Source organism: Musca domestica, unplaced genomic scaffold (assembly GCF_030504385.1).
Source record: "Musca domestica strain aabys unplaced genomic scaffold, Musca_domestica.polishedcontigs.V.1.1 27, whole genome shotgun sequence".
Classification (NCBI taxonomy): domain Eukaryota; kingdom Metazoa; phylum Arthropoda; class Insecta; order Diptera; family Muscidae; genus Musca; species Musca domestica.
This window is the reverse complement of record NW_026712286.1, coordinates 5,627,394-5,643,621: the sequence shown is the minus strand read 5'-3', so window position 1 is coordinate 5,643,621 and position 16,228 is coordinate 5,627,394. Positions and strand designations below refer to the sequence as shown.

At 35.2% G+C, this 16,228-nt stretch overlaps 1 protein-coding gene across 3 annotated transcripts in view; it reads right to left on the bottom strand.

Moving 5' to 3' along the window:
* Nucleotides 1–393: 393 nt before the first annotated feature.
* LOC101893674 (protein commissureless 2 homolog) overlaps nucleotides 394–16,228 on the bottom strand; it is an 88,656-nt gene continuing 72,821 nt past the window's right edge. For 2 of the 3 annotated variants that reach the window (XM_059124019.1, XM_005175802.4), the window contains exon 3: nucleotides 425–1,178. In XM_059124019.1, coding sequence (XP_058980002.1) covers nucleotides 526–1,178 — 653 coding nt within the window. In that variant the 3' untranslated portion in view covers nucleotides 425–525. Of the gene's footprint in view, nucleotides 1,179–16,228 lie in introns of all 3 variants that reach the window. The other variant, XM_005175803.4, reaches the window with a different exon arrangement.

The window sequence follows — 16,228 nt, the reverse complement described above, 5'->3', positions numbered from 1 at the left end:
ATTCCGGTCTATCTACATGGCCCGTTTTCAATATCAAAAGTCCTGCAGACATAATACACATTTGAGTAAAATTTTATCAACCTACTTTATTTCGTTCGGAAGTTAGAGTGATTTCCACAGACGGACATCGCTAAATCGACATAGAATTTTATGCTGATCAAGAATATAAATACCTTGTGGGGCATATTTTTAGGTGCCTATTTTAGATAACAAAAATAACAATATTTAAAAATTGTCTTAAGAACTTCATTGCCCTCGTCTCTGGAGGTTTATATCATGTTTTTTTGTTTTATTAACTTATGCTACATATTTTCGAAAAGCTAAAATATTAAATATATAATATTTATATTTACAAAAAATGAACTTAAATTAACACACACGTCACAGTAAATAATTAACTGAACATTGCCATAAATTAAAAAAATAAAACTTAAATTTATACACAAGTTGTTTCTTAAACATCTATGAAAAATACTCTCTTTCTCTCTCTCTCTCGTCATTTTACATCATCGTCGGATCGCATACTCAAAACAATGAACCCCTATGCTGCATGTGTAACGCCATATTGATATTTCTCTCATTGGCCAGCGAGAATGTGGACGCACTGCGATGTATCTCGGGAAGGCCCTCAAAGGCTGGAATATTGCCCATGCGAGATCTTAGCAAATTATTACGCATATCAATGCGTGGACGGGAATGGCGACGGAATTGCCCAGCCAGGGGCGGTTGTGGGAAGGCAATTTGCAAAGACAAACGTTTCTGTGACAAATGGGCCAGTTGTTCAGGAGTTAGTTCAATAAATTGTGTATTGTTGTTGGGCGATAGCAGCAGGTTGTTGGTGCTGATATTTGATATGTTGTTGTTGCTGGTGCAATTGTTGTTGTTGTTATTATTTGCACCACAGGTGCAGTTGTTGTTCGTTGAGTTCAGTGAAATATTATCACCATCATTACCGCCGCCACTTTCAATATTGAGTATATCCTTGGAATCTTTCGATTCGAAAATCTTAATAATTGGCACTGGTGGGGTGAGAATTATGCCGGCCTTGCGGAATTCTTCAATGGCATCATCATAGGTTGGCAGTCCCGATACAATGGTGTAGGAAGGTAAAGATTCGACTTCGTAATTGGGCGGGCAATTGCGACAAAGTTCCACCGGCTCGGCATTGTTGGTGCGATCTGTAAAGACAAGGGGAGGGGAAAATTTTGATTAGAAAATGGAATAATAAGAGATTTCAAAAAATACGAATTAAAAATTAAATTCTATATCTTTTTAATAATCAAGGGTACCTAAAACAAACTTTACTCTGAGAAAACGGACTAAAATATAAGTCTTTTTTAATGGAAAGGTACTTCAAAGACTTTCTTTCAAAGGAAAAATATTCAATAAATCCCCTTACCGGCATCGGGGGAGGTACCAAAAAAAGTAATCCATCTGTATAACAGATCTTGTGTTGATAGAAATATTGAGTAAATTTCGCGATTTATGAGCTTCATGGATATTCAAAATGTTGACCTTTTGTGGGGGAGGTAACAGAAGGAATGTACCGATATATCTTCCATCTTCACAGCAGATCTTGTGTTAGTAGAGATAATGGCGTGTGTGAAATATGAAGACAATCGAATGCTTATTTCGGATTTTATTATCGTTTTGGTTATTCAAAACGTTGACCCTCTTGTGGGGGAGGTACCAGAAGGATTGGCCGATCTTTACCATCTTTATAACAGGTCTTTTGTTGATGGAAATATTGAGATGTTCCAAGTCTGAATGGAATCGGATGTTAATTTGGTGTTTTATGAGCTTCAGGGATATTCAAAATTTTGAACCTTTTTGGGGGAGATACCAGAAGGAGTGTACCGATATATTCTATTTTCACAGCAGATCTTGTGTTAGTAGAAATAATGGAGTGTGAGGAATATGAAGACAATCGGATGCTTATTTCGGATTTTATTATCGTTTTGCTTATTCAAAACTTGGAACCTTTGTGGGAGAGGTACCAGAAGGAATGACTGATCTCTACCTTCTTTATAACAGATCTTTTGTTGATGGAAATATTGAGATGCGCCAAGTCTCAATGGAATCGGATGTTAATTTCGCGATTTATGAGCATCAAGGATATTCAAAATGTTGACCCTTTGTGGAGGAGGTACCACAAGGAGTGGTCCGATATATTCCATCTTCAGGCCAGATCTTGTGGTAGTAGAAGTAATGGGATGTGTAAAATTTGAAGAGAACCTGATGCTTATTTCGTATTTTATTATCGTTTTGCTTATTCAAAATTTGGAACCTTTGTGGGGGAGGTACCAGGAGGAATGGTCCAATCTCTACCATCTTTATAAAAGGTCTTTTCTTGATGGAAATATTGAGATGTACCAAGTCTGAATAGAATCGGATGTTCATTCCGCGTTTTATGAGTTCAATGGATATTCAAAATTTCGCCCTTTTGTGGGAGAGGTACCAGAAGGAGTGGACTGATATTATCCATTGTTGCACTTGACCTACAACTGACGCAGGTATTAGGATTTGCAAAGTTGGAAGAAAATCGGATTATCCTTTCTCTTTCTGTGCAATAAATTTTCTTTGAAAATTTTGATATTTTGTGTGGGAGGTACCAGGAGGAGTGTACCAATATACTCCATCATAACACCAGACCTTGGGCTAATAGAATTATTGGGATGTGTGAAATTTGGAGACAATCGGACTCTTACATAACATTTTATAAGAGTTGTAATTATTCAAAATTTTGACTCTTTGTGGGGGAGGTACCTGATTGAGTGGACCGATATTGTCCATTATCGCACCAGCTGTAACACTGACGCAAATATTAGGATTTGCGAAGTTGAAGCAAAATTGGATTATCCTTTCTCTTTCTGTGCAGTAAATTATTTTCTTTGAAAATATTGTCATTTTATGGGGGAAGGTATCAGAAGGAGGTGACCGATATATTCCATCTTAACACCAGACCTTTGGTTAATATAAATATTGGGAGGTGTGAAATTTGAAGACAATCGGACTCTTACACCACATTTTATGAGAGTTGTAATTATTCAAAATTTTGACCCTTTGTGAGGAGGTATTTGGCGGACCTAGAACTGGTGCAAATATTAGGATTTGCAAATTTGAAGCAAAATCCGATTATCCTTTCTCTCTCTATGCTAAAAATATATTTTTTGAAAATTTCGAACTTTTGTGGGGGAGGTACCAGAAGGAATGTACCGATATTGCCTATCTCCGAACTCGATCTAAGTTTGATAATAATATTACGATGTATCAAATTTAGACCAAATCGGATACTCCCTTCCAGAGTGCACCAGCCAGCCAGACAGACGGACGGACGAACGGACATCGCTAGATCGACTCCAAATGTTCTGAAACGGATTTGGCCCAAAGAGACCTAGGGCCTAAAACCGTTATTTCGATGAGGCACGTTTTGGCCATATCAAATGATATATACCCTCTCGAGCCATATAGCATAGGGTATAATGAAACGGATTTGGTCCAAAGAGACCCAGTTTCCAAAACCGTTATTTTGAAGAGACACGTTTTGGCCGTATTAAATGATATACCCTCTCCAACCATATGGCTGAGGATATAAAAAGTTACAAAAAAATTAGCGTTCCTTGTGGAAAAAGTTATAAAGATGTTAGGTTCGTCCATCCCCTATAGAAGATGTACTAAAAGCACGTTTTCTCTGGGGAAAATTGATGAAAGACACTATTTTCTTTATTGGAATCGTTACCTTTTCTGGGTATATTATCGTCTCGAAAGTGAAATACTCAAATCAAAATTCAAGTAATTTAAAACCCTGTTGACAAAAGAAATAAATGGAATGAATAATGAGATTGAGCTGAAAATCAACCCCTTTCAGCAGCGGATTACTTAGCATAATGAAAGTCAATTAAAGGGGAGCTGCATTGGCTCACCGAACAAGTGTGCTTAAGTGTTCTGGCAAGTGTCAAGTATGCCCAGGGGTAAATCAAACAAAAGGAGTGGGCACTAATTTACAATATTTGTTTATAAATTTAAAATACATTAAAATAGATGTTTAAAGACCAACATATTTAAATAGGAACACTGAAGTAAAAACTCCCTTATGAAATTACGGGTTCAACTAATATTATACCATATAAGGGTGATTTTCAGTATGGCACTCTGGAAGTAATTCCTTTTAATATTATAAGTGTAGCTGAATATATAACGCCGAAAAGTATGCTTCTACATATGTTGGGAATTCGAAAAGAAGAGCCTATGATAAAATTTTGGAACATAATGTTAGTTTATTATTTAGTGATCAATTCCGAAACGGATTCTTTCTTGTTGACGTATATTAAATTTGAATAGAACTCCTAAAAGTATGTAACAAATTTTGAAAGTTATTATTACAAAAATAATTTTTTTATTTCTGAAATAATATCAAAAAATATTCTAATTTTCAGGGAGCAAGGACGAACATTCATAGCTATTAGTATATGCAATACGCTTTCCAATGTTGTTAGCATATTACAATATAGTCGTGAGTATTATTTTTTAAATTTTATTATGTTTTAAATATTTTGTTCTAACAAAACTTAATAAAATATAACCTGTGAAAGTCTATCAAAAATACAACTAACTTTAATATCACTCCTGAAAGTATGCCACAAATTTTGCCTATTTATACCTATAAATATCCCTTCTTTATAAATTTTATACACCTCAAAGATTATCATCCCTTTTATGGCAATTTACTTCTGTGTTTATCACACAACGTACAATTTTATATTAAACGCCTAAAAGAAAACTTTAAAATAAACAATTTAAGCCATTTTTATTTCTTAAACTCCTATTTTTCCCAAAACTCTCCATAAAGTAAATACCAAATCCTTAAAGTAAAAGTGTGTGGGCACAAGGTCACTTTTCAGGTTTTTTTTGTTTCTCTCAATTCCCATGTTGATATTCTCGCAACTCGTCTCCCCTTAGCCAAAAGTCATCATTGCGAAGCTAAGAATATTTTATGATGAAAGTTAATGTTTAAAGAGTCCCTATGGTGTAAACACAGCAAAGCTGCTGGCAGATAAGGATATACGATGTTGAAGGATATAGGGATTGGTAAAGGACAAACGAACATGCGGTGGCCTTGAAAGGGAAGTGCTTAAAGATATAAATACATATTTATTTAAAGAAATTGTGCTACGGGAGTTGTAATCGTTTACTTTAAGTAATGTTAACTGAAAATTAAAGCATACTTGTAGGAGTTGGTGTTTTAGAAAATGGTATGTTGATGTTTTCGAGAAAGTTTGGTATATTTGCGACATTAGAAAATGGTCTTCCTTGAGAAAATTTATTTATAATTTAAAATTAAAGCATACTTATAGGAGTTGACATTTAATATTTTTCAATTCAAATTTATTGAGTATTTTTTTTAACACGAAAGTTTACAATTTTAAATTGAAGAAAGAAATACTTAAAACTATAATGTTTTGTTTTAATGACTAAAGCGTATTTTCAGCGTCTGGCTTTACTAAAATTTGTTAATTAGTGTTTACTAAACTAAGTGTGTATATCGTGCTTGCTCCCGGCACTACAATGTGAAATTTTGAAATGTTAATTAAAAAAATAATGGGAATTATTGGAATTTTTGTGAGAAGGCCAAGTGGTATTTTCTACATCAAAGGCACTGTCTGGCCTGAGGTACTCTAAAGTACCGGTACTAAAACTTCCTCTTAAGGACCGCTGCAAAAAGGCACAATTACATGTAGGAGGTTATTAAAATGTTACATTTTTGTTTGGGGGAGGTAGTAAAAAACACTTTTTTCGGGTAAAAGTACTTAAAAGCCTCTTACCCTCTAAGGACTAAAATACCTTATATCTTTAGGACAAATACTAAAAGGAACGCTTTCCCTTTTTGCTGAAAAGTGACTTTCCCATAAAGGACTCAAACACAAAAGTACTGTCTGTCCTGAGGTACTTTAAAATACAGGTACTAAACATTCCTCTTAAGGACCGGTGTAAAATGGCACAATTGGCATGTGTAGGATGTTATTAAAGTGGGTCATTTCTTTTGGCGGGGGGAAGTAGTAAAAAGCACTCTTTTCGGGACAAGTACTTAAAAGCCTTTTTCTCCCTAAGCACTAAAATACCTAATCCCTTTAGGACAAATGCTAAAAATATGCTTTCCCCCTTTTTGCTGAAAAGTAACTTTCTCCTTAAGTACTAAAGAACACTTTTTTCAGAGGAACGGTACTAAAAAAAATCCTCATAGAAAATGTACTAAAAGCACCGTTCCTCTAGGGACGAGTACTAAAAAGAACCCCTCTATTGCTACTAAAGTACTAAGAAGCACAATTTCAAGCTAAAACTTCTAGAAGGTACTTAAAAGTAACTCTCCCGTAAGTTACAAACAATTACTTTTACTTTGAGGTTAAGTTCTCTCCTTCATTTTAGGAAATGTACTAAAAAATTATTTAAAAAAAATATTTTCCTTAGAAAAGCTAAAAGCAAGAGTTTTTTTCTGTTTTTTTTTTTTTTTTTTTTTTGGAAATTGTTTTAAAAATTGTCCGTTTCCTTGGGATGTTGTACAAAAACAAACAAGTAATATCCTCCACCATTTGGAGAAAATTTGAAAATTTTCAAAAAATCCCGAAAAATACCGTTTAAATGATAACCTTAATACGGAGGCCATACGAAGACGTGGACATGCATACGAATTTTTGTTTTTCATACGCTGTAGTACCCATTACCAACTTCGAATACTAAATTCGAAAAAATTCGAGTGAACAAGGTCGGTAAAATCATCAAAATACCGAATAAAGAGAGGTACGGTTATATGGGAGCTACACGAAGACGTGGACCTGCATAAGTAAGGCTGGAAATACATAAAGCGCATATTTAGCTGGCTTAAGTCATCGGCTGGCTTCTTCGTAAATGAACAAAGGAGTTTTAGGTTGACCTAGGTCGATTTTGGCCCTAGGCCCCTTTGTTCATTTCCGAAGAAGCCAGCCGATGACTTAAGCCAGCCAAACAAGCGCTTTATGTATTCCCAGCTCAATTTTTTGTCAAAGGCTGTAGTACCCATTAACATCCTCAAATACGAAATTTGAAACAATTCCGGTGAATAATGTCGCCAAAAACCATCAAAATACCGAATATCTCGGGATAGCGTTATATGGGTGCTATACCAAAACGTAGACCTATATAGATAATTCTCTTCCAGGTGGTAAGGTACTCAGAGAGAACTCCTTGTGTGTATTTTCAGACCATTCAATTGAAAAATTTGGCTAAAATCATGAAAATACCGAATATTGGGGGAGGGCACCATTGCATGGGGGCCATACGATATATTGGACCTATATAGACAAATCTCTTCCACTGGATAAAGTACTCACAGAGACCTCCATGTGTAGAGTTACCGACAATTCCATTAAAAAATGTGCCTAAAATCATCAAAGTACCGATTATCGGGAGGTACAGTTATATGGGGGATATACGATAGCGTGGACCTATATAGACAGTTCTTTTTCAGAGGGTAAAGTAGTCCCTAAGGACTCCTTGTGCAGAGTTTCAGACGATTCCATTAAAAAATGTGGTTAAAATCATCAAAATACCGAATATCGGGAGGTACCGATATATGGGGGATATACGATATCGTGGGCCTATATAGACAGCTCTTTTTAAGTCACAAAAAACTCCTTGTGTAGAATTTCAGAAAATTCCATTGAAGAATGTAGTACCGATATATGGGGACTACACGAAGGCGTGGACCGGCATGGCTTATTTACGAATTTAAGCTGCCTAATACACCTGTAAAATACACATGTGGGCGAAATTTTAGCCTTCTGTCTCAATTTGTTCGAAGATTATTAAAACATACAGACGGACATCGCTAAATCGTCTTAGAATTTTACGCTGATCCAGAAAATATAGCCTTCTATAGGTCTATCAGGAATATTTCGAGGAGTTACAAACGGAATGAAAAAGCTAATATACCCTCCATAGAATGGTGGAGGGTAAAATAAATAAATAGATATTTTTCCACGAAAGGGTACAAAAAAGCATCGTTCATTGGGCGGCGATTTATGAAGGAGGCATACGAAAAGGTATGTTTCCTTTAATAGCTAGTACAAAAAAGTACCAATCTTCGAAGTAGGAATATCATTCCTTGGGGGAGAACCACTAAAAATCAACTTTCATCGATAGAAATGAACCAAACCCAAAGCTTCGTTCCTAAAAAACTAAAATTTACTTTCGTTTTAGGAAGCGCTTCTAAGAGCCAACTTTCTTCTAAGAAAAGCTACTAAAAAGATGCTAACCTCCTAAGGGATTTCCTTTCCGAGAACTCCCAGTCTAACTGCACTTTTATAAGAAGACCAACCTTATCTTCTCTGAGTGATGTCGAATTGATGTTCTATTGGAAAACCAGGTAGAAGACAAGATGTTGTCCTTTAAGAATTCCCTTTGGTCATCTGGAAATATATCTCTTGGTCTTATAGAATATCAGAATTCCCTTTTGCCCTATTTCTAGAGGAAAAAACTCCGTAGAAGACAATCCAAAAAGAAAAAATTAATTGCATTTTCATCAACGTCATTTTTCAAAACGTCAGCTTTTTGTGGCACAGACAATGAATACAACATTTGGAGACCACAGAGACCAAGCAACCAAACGCCCGACAGTCATTCAAACGAATATCCAAACAACCACCACAAAGACCAACTGAACTTTACCTCAAATGTTTTAGAAGGAAAGGAACATTTATTAGATGGCCAAAGTAAAGCTTTCAAAATATTTGAATTATTTTTCAGAAACTCATCTCCCCTCTCTCCCCCATATTTGGGGTGGGATGAGGGGCAACACAAGTTTTAAATATGCAGTTTTTTTCAGTTTTAATGGCAACACGTTTTGTAACAATTTCATAACAATTGTAGCACCACCCCTCCCCCCAACTCCCCCTGCAACAGACAGCCATAATAAATGTCGTAATAAATGTTACTGCTCCCAAAAAATGAATGGCAGACAAGTTGGAAGTTTTCGATTTTTGGGGATGGGGGTGGGGATGAAGGGCAGCATCACTCATCATGCTTAATAAAACAAACACCTTTTGGTGGAATATTACACACTTACGAAAAGTTTTGAAACGAACACAAAAAAGGAACTCAAAAAGGGGTGCGAAATGATCCAACCAAAGGAGACCGGGTTTGGCCAGGGAATTCCCTGACAATTTGCCAGCCCCAAAGAATCAAAAGTAAGCAAGTGTTAGATACACTTGGTATTTTGTTCTTTTTTTCAAAGCAAGAGTATGAGTCATCACTTGTAACAGACTGGGGAATACCTAACCCCCCACCCCTTCTCTTTCATGTATCTATCCATTCATTTATTCACTCAATCACTCAGCCATGAGACAATAAACATGGATTTCCCCAACAAAAAAAGGAAACATTTGAGATTACCTTCCAACTCCCTCCCTCCCCCCTCTCCCTCCTCTCTCTCTCCCTTGCCTGTCAAACCGGCATAAAAAGCGCAACAAATCTACTCTCACCAAAAAAAAAACAGGGGGGAAATGAATAGCAAAACAAAAAACAGACACTTCATGGCATGTAAATGTTTTGCCGGTTACCTTTTTGTTTACATTTTAGGGGTGGGTGGTTGGTTGCTTGGGTGGCTTGGTATGAGGTTTGACAGCTGTATGCGTGTGTGTGTGCGGAGCATATGTTTAAACAGGTTGCACTTTAGAAAATTACAAAACGTTTTCCAGCCAATATCTATCTGTGTGTTGCCACTGGTTGTAGTGAAATTTCATTAATTCCTGCAGTGGGTTCCTGGGCCAACATTAAACCAAAAACAACCACCGCCATCGCAAACCGCCACCAGTCGCTTTTGGCCACCACTGGCTGCCGTTATTAAAATCATCGACCTTTGCTGTTTTGGCATTTTCGCTTCGCTTCGTTGTTAGAAGACCAAAAACATAGGGTGTCAGCATTTTTTGATGGAACATTTTTAAAGGGAAGTTTGTTTTACGCTATGCTTATGATCTGAGAGAATTTTTTTCTCGGTGGGTGATGCAAGAGGGTGTCTTTCTAAATTCTATTACATTAAAGTTATTGTGCTGAGACTGATGTTATTTTTTATTTAATTTTTTTTTTGAAAATTCCATTAAAGTCAGGGGCAAGAGAAGAGATTTCCTTCCACAACCCTTAAAACGTGAATTTTTATAGAAAAAATGTTAAGGTCCTCTAGGCCTTTTAAAGAGAAAATTAAAAGAAAATAAAAAAGACCTCCCGTCCTTAACTTAGAAACAAATCTTCAGAAAAACAAGCTAAAAAGTATCTGTAGGTTTTTCCGACAAATGTATAACCCCAGCCAATGTTTGATTTTTTTAATATATTCTGACTTCTCTTATGATTATTCAAATTATTGGGCCTCTATGGAGTTGGGTTACGAAGGAATGGACCAATATTGTCAATTTCGTTTAGGTTCTAAATAAAAATGATATAAATGTTTCGAGGTGCCCGGGTTGAGCTACATCAAATATTTCCTTCACTTTATATCAGATATGTGGTAATTTTTAGAAAAGGTTAAAATGTGCATCAGGTACGAGATATAATCGACCAAAGTATTCCATTTACATACCTCATCTAATACAGATAAAAATATTGATATGGGCAAAATTACAGGAAAATGGAACCAATTTTATGCGGAATCATAAATTTCATATTTATCTCAGGTTTCTGGTTGAGAGAAATGTTTAGATATAGCAAGTTGTAAAGAATCGCTGGCTTGTTTCGCAAGTTATGACAGAAAAACGATATTGAAAATTATGAGCCTTTGTGGGTGAGGTACCAGAAAGGGTTCGCAGATATATATCATCTTTACAACAGATCTTGTGTTAGCAAAAATGTTTGTCTGTGTGAAATTTGAAGAGATTTGGATGAATATTTCCCTTTCTTTGAACGTTTTTTTTTTTCAAAATCTTCAAACCTATGTGGGGGAGGTACCAGAAGGAGTGGGCCGATGTATCCCATCTTCACAGCAGATCTTGTGTTAGTAGAAATAATGGCATGCGTGAAATTTGAAGAGAACCGGATGCTTATTTCCGATTTTATGATAGTTTTGATTAATCAAAACTTTGACTCATTGGGGGCAGGTACCGGAAGGAGTTGTCCGATCTCTACCATCTTTTTAACAGATCTTGTGTTGATGGAAATATTAAGATGTGCCAAGTCTGAATGGAATCGGATGTGAATTTCCCGTTTTATGAGCTTCATGGGTATTAAAAATTTTGACCCTCTGTGGGCGAGGTACCAGAAGGAGTGGTTCGATACATCCCAACTTCACAGCAGATCTTGTGTTAGTAGAAATAATGGGATGTGTAAAATAAGAAGAGAACCCGATGCTTATTTTGGATTTTATGATCGTGTTGGTTGTTTAAAACTTTGACCTTTTGTGGGGGGAGGTACCAGAAGGAGTGGGCCTATCCCTACCATCTTTATAGCAAATTTTGTGTTGATGGATATATTGAGATGTACCAAGTCATAATGGAATCGGATGTTAATTTCGTATTCTATTAGCTTCATGGACATTCAAAATTTTGATCCTTTGTGGGGGAGGTACCAGAAGAAGTAGACCGATATATTCCATCTTCACACCAGTCCTTAGGTTAATAAAAATATTGTGATGCATGTAATTTGAAGACAATCGGACTGTTACATCAAATTTTATAAGAGTTATAATTATTTAAATTTTTTACCCTTTTTTGGCAGGGGTACTTGATGGAGTGGCCCTATATTGTCCATTTGCGTACCTGACCTAGCACTTATGCAAATATTAGGATTTGCAAAGTTGGAGCAATATCGGATTATCCTTTCTCTTTCTGTGCAGTAAAATATATATATATTTTTTTTGTTGAAAATTTCGTCCTTTTGTAGAGAAGGTACCAGAAGGAATGGACCAATATTGCCCATCTCCGAACTCGATCTAAGTTTAATAATAATATAACGATGTACCACGGTTGGACCACATGTAATTCTCCCTTCGAGAGTTATCGTGCGCATCAGCCAGACTGACAGACAGACGGGCGGATGGACATTGCTAGATCGACTCCAAAAATCCTAAATCGGATTTGGTGCAAATAGACCTAGGGTTTAAAATCATTATTCCGATGAGGCACCTTTTGGTCGTATCAAATGATATATACCCTCTCTAGCCCAAATCAGATACTCCATTCGAGAGTTATCGTGCGCACCAGACACACAGACGGACGGACGATCATCGCTAGATCGACTACAAATGTCCTAAAACGGATTTGTTCCCTGAGGGTATAAAATCTCTTTATATAACAAATAATTCTCCATAAAAAGAACTCTCTAAAAGGCCCTTCTAGTATCAGAAAAAATCTGGACAAGAAGGATAGGCCAATACGAAAAAAGAATTCTCTAGATAACAACCTCTCGTCCTTATATAAGAGCAAAATGTCAATACAAAGGACTCCCCCTGATTATATACAAAAACATCCATCCAGGACCTTATATAAGAAAATATCTTCAAGAAAGGGTAATATATAACAATAAAGTTCTCTTCCCTTGATAGGAGCATTTTTTCTACTTTCATAAGAAGAACACCTTAATTTTTGTATTAGGACACTCTGATACACTTTCCTCCGTAAGATATTGAGGGACTCTATAAAAATTTCTTTTGGACATCTATTTTACCACCTATTGGTCCTCTACAAAAATACTCTCGGTTTCCAGGACGCATTAACCTTCCAAAATATGACTACTGGGTATTTTGTAAGAATTCCTCTTGGAATTCAGAGAGAACGTTCTTTCCCCCAAGGACACTTAGATTTTATTTTTTTTCTTTCCAGTTGTTGTAGTTTTCATAATCCAAACTGGCTCCTTCCTCACTGTTACTTTCCCAGTTTTTTTTTTTTTTTTTGAAATTCTATTTTCCCCCAAGATAGTTGACATTGCCAACATGTGTGGCAAAAATAATAGCATTTGCAATTGTAATCCTCTGCTTCATATTGTGGACCATTAAAACGCAATTCTTTTATTTTTTCTTTTCAAACAAACCGCAAAACGGCATCAAGGCGAATAGAAGTCATAAAATATTACAACGGCAACATATTGGAATTATGAGACCACAAAAACAACAGCAACAACGACAACACAAAATCCATCTAACTAAATGTGTTAGAATTATGACAAAGTGTAACAAAGTAACAGCAACAACAAGAACAAGAACATGTAAACAAATCCCATCCCCTCTCAGGCGAGAATTCTGAATTGTTTTTTGGTGATAATTTTGAAAAAATCGAATACAAATGTGCTGCAATTAAAAGAATGATGAAGTGGTTATTTGAAACCCTAAATTTCTTGAATTTTTTAGGGGTTTTAGTTAAAAAAAAAAAAAAAAAAAAACATTTTTTGGAATTCATTGAATATTTTCCAAATTATGTAGATAACAAGAAATAAACAAATTTTAAATGTCTGGATATCAATTTTCAGTGAAATGTTGTTTACTAACAGGTCATTGCATCCGAAATACTAAGTACTTTAAACTAATCTTTATAAAAAAAAACAAATTTTAAAATAATTGTGCCGCTCTTGACGAGATTCTTGTGATAAAAATGATTGATTTTTGCAGAGGAGTGACCAGATTTAAATATCGAAAATTTCATGAAAGGAAACTGATAATAACAATAATCAAATGATAATAATCTGCTTTCATAAAATGTTAATCTTAAAAAGAAAACAAATGGCTTGGGATAGATGTCAAACAAATATTATTTTCTCCTTATCCCTGCTCTCCTTATACCATGTTCCCATTGCAATATAACCCACGGATATTAACATGTCCATACGGTATGATTCGTATTATATATTTTTTAAACTTATTATTTCTTGATTTTTATTGAATATATTAAATGAACAAATACAGGGTGAGATAAAAAAACTACAACAAATTCAACAGCCATAATTTTTACATTTTTTTTTTTTAATTTTATCAAATGAAATCAAAAAAATATCGGAAATAGCATGGAATTTTAGAATAAGTTTAAATTTTTTGGTTAATTGGCAATGAAACCGTCACACGCTGCCTGAATGTTGCTCTGCGGCATTTTGGCCCATTCTCGGCGAAGCGCTTGCTTGAGGTGATCGACATTTTGGTATTTTTTAGTGCCAACTTTGCTTCCCAAAATACCCCAGACACAATAGTCCAACGGATTGGTAACGAAGCGAGAAACTCATTTTGTAACCATTTTTGGGTGGCGCGTGCTGAGTGTGATGGTGATGAGTCTTGCTGGAATATCCAAGGTCTGCGGCCCTCCAAAATATTTTAGCGATATTATTCGGCATTTATTCTTATGTCATGGTGGATAAATACGAGCGGAGAGCAACCATCGGCTGTTATGGCGGCCCACACCAACACCATGACCGGCACTTGAGTTCCGGTGGCCAACCGAAGGTGCACATTTTCAGCTGAACTCTTTGGCAAGTAAACACGATCATTTCGCTTGTTTACAAACTGCTGGACAACGGATGTTTTCTCATGGGAGAAAACCAAATTCGGCAATTCACCACTTTCGGCCAAGCTCTTTTGGGTCTATTTTCTTTTTGTTGCGGTGTAAGTTCTTGCACTTTTAGGAATTTCAATGGCTTACCCCGAGATCATTTTTCAATATTTGCCAAAATGCTTGTAAAGCTGTCACTGGAATAATTTTAACACCTGGCGAACGACTGGCTTAGAAATAACAGAAGTCTGAAGTTAGTTGCAGCTTTTCATCTCACCTTGTATACCATCACCTTAAATGTTGAAAATAATTCGAAAACGAATTGAAAATCAAATTACTACCCATCAGCTCTACTTATTTATTTATATTTTTACCCATACTATTATAGCAAATTAACACTTTTGCTCCACTTCGAACGAAATATTGTGCGTATTAGCTATTTGTCACGTATACGTTAAGCTTTTTATTGAACTTTGCTAGTCAATAACTTATATTGACACATTTTTTATACAAAAACACATTTGAGGCCCGCAATAATTTCTAAAATTTATTAGAAGTTATTTTAAGATTGCTTTTGAAATTTAAATAAAGTCCACTAAAAAAACATGTTTAGATTCACTTGTAGTTTTTAAAAAATTTACAATTATTTAAATAAATTAAAATTGGCTAACATTTTCTACTACAAAAAATCCTCAATTAATTTTTATTTATTTCTTCTACTAAAATCTCTTTGAGATCCTCTCAAAATTGCATTTTATTGCATGAATGACTCATCTTTGACAAGACAGTATCAGGGGTGCTCAAAAAGAAATATCTCTTTTCAGTCAAATTTCTCTTTGCTTATTTAAATCAAGAACAAAACAGTGTTAAGTCATTATTTATACAAATATTTTGTATCCATTTGTTTTATAAATTATTTTGGCAAACATTCGTGTTTAAAAACAATTAAATAGAACCGTAAAATATAAAGAAAAACAGAATTTTAATTTTCTCTTAAATTATCTCTTTTTTCTCTTCATGTTCTAGAACACGGTTTTGAGCACCCCTGCAGTATACATTTTCTTCCTTTTATTGTTTTCATTTCTCATCTTTGAATCATTCTCTGTTGTGTGTGTATTCTTCTTTGACCAGCTAATATATGACCGTTGTTATTGTTATTATATTTACATTTGGGAACAAAACCAGTTCTTTCGTTCTTTCTTGTCTCTGTTTTGCAATGATTCCCTTCATTGCTCTCTTTCTCAAAAAAATGTACCTATCACGCCTTCAGCCATAATGGACGCCACAATTCATTACCGTGTATTTGCATTAGTATGTGTGTGTGCGTCAGTGAAATGAATCGATGAACTCTCTCTTCATAAAAGAAGTAGGGAGTTATATTGACAATAAAAACAAAGAGTAGTGATCTCTTGGCTACAGAGTTGCCAAAAATGGCAGTAACATTGAGATAGGAGTAAACAAAATATGGAAAACAACATATATTCACCACATAAAATAAATTTAGAAGTTTCCATAGATGAAATTCGTAATAAATGATCACAAAACATAAGTAAAATGCGGGATTTTATATATTTGTCTTTAAATTTGCGTACTGCAACAACGACAAGTACAGAAATTTTGAAACTTGTTTTGACGTTCAATTATATTGTGGTAAATATTATGCAACAATATTTGAAATATCTCCTCAGAATACTCCATCCAATCTCTTCACATATAACATGCGAAAAAAAAAATTCGAGAAA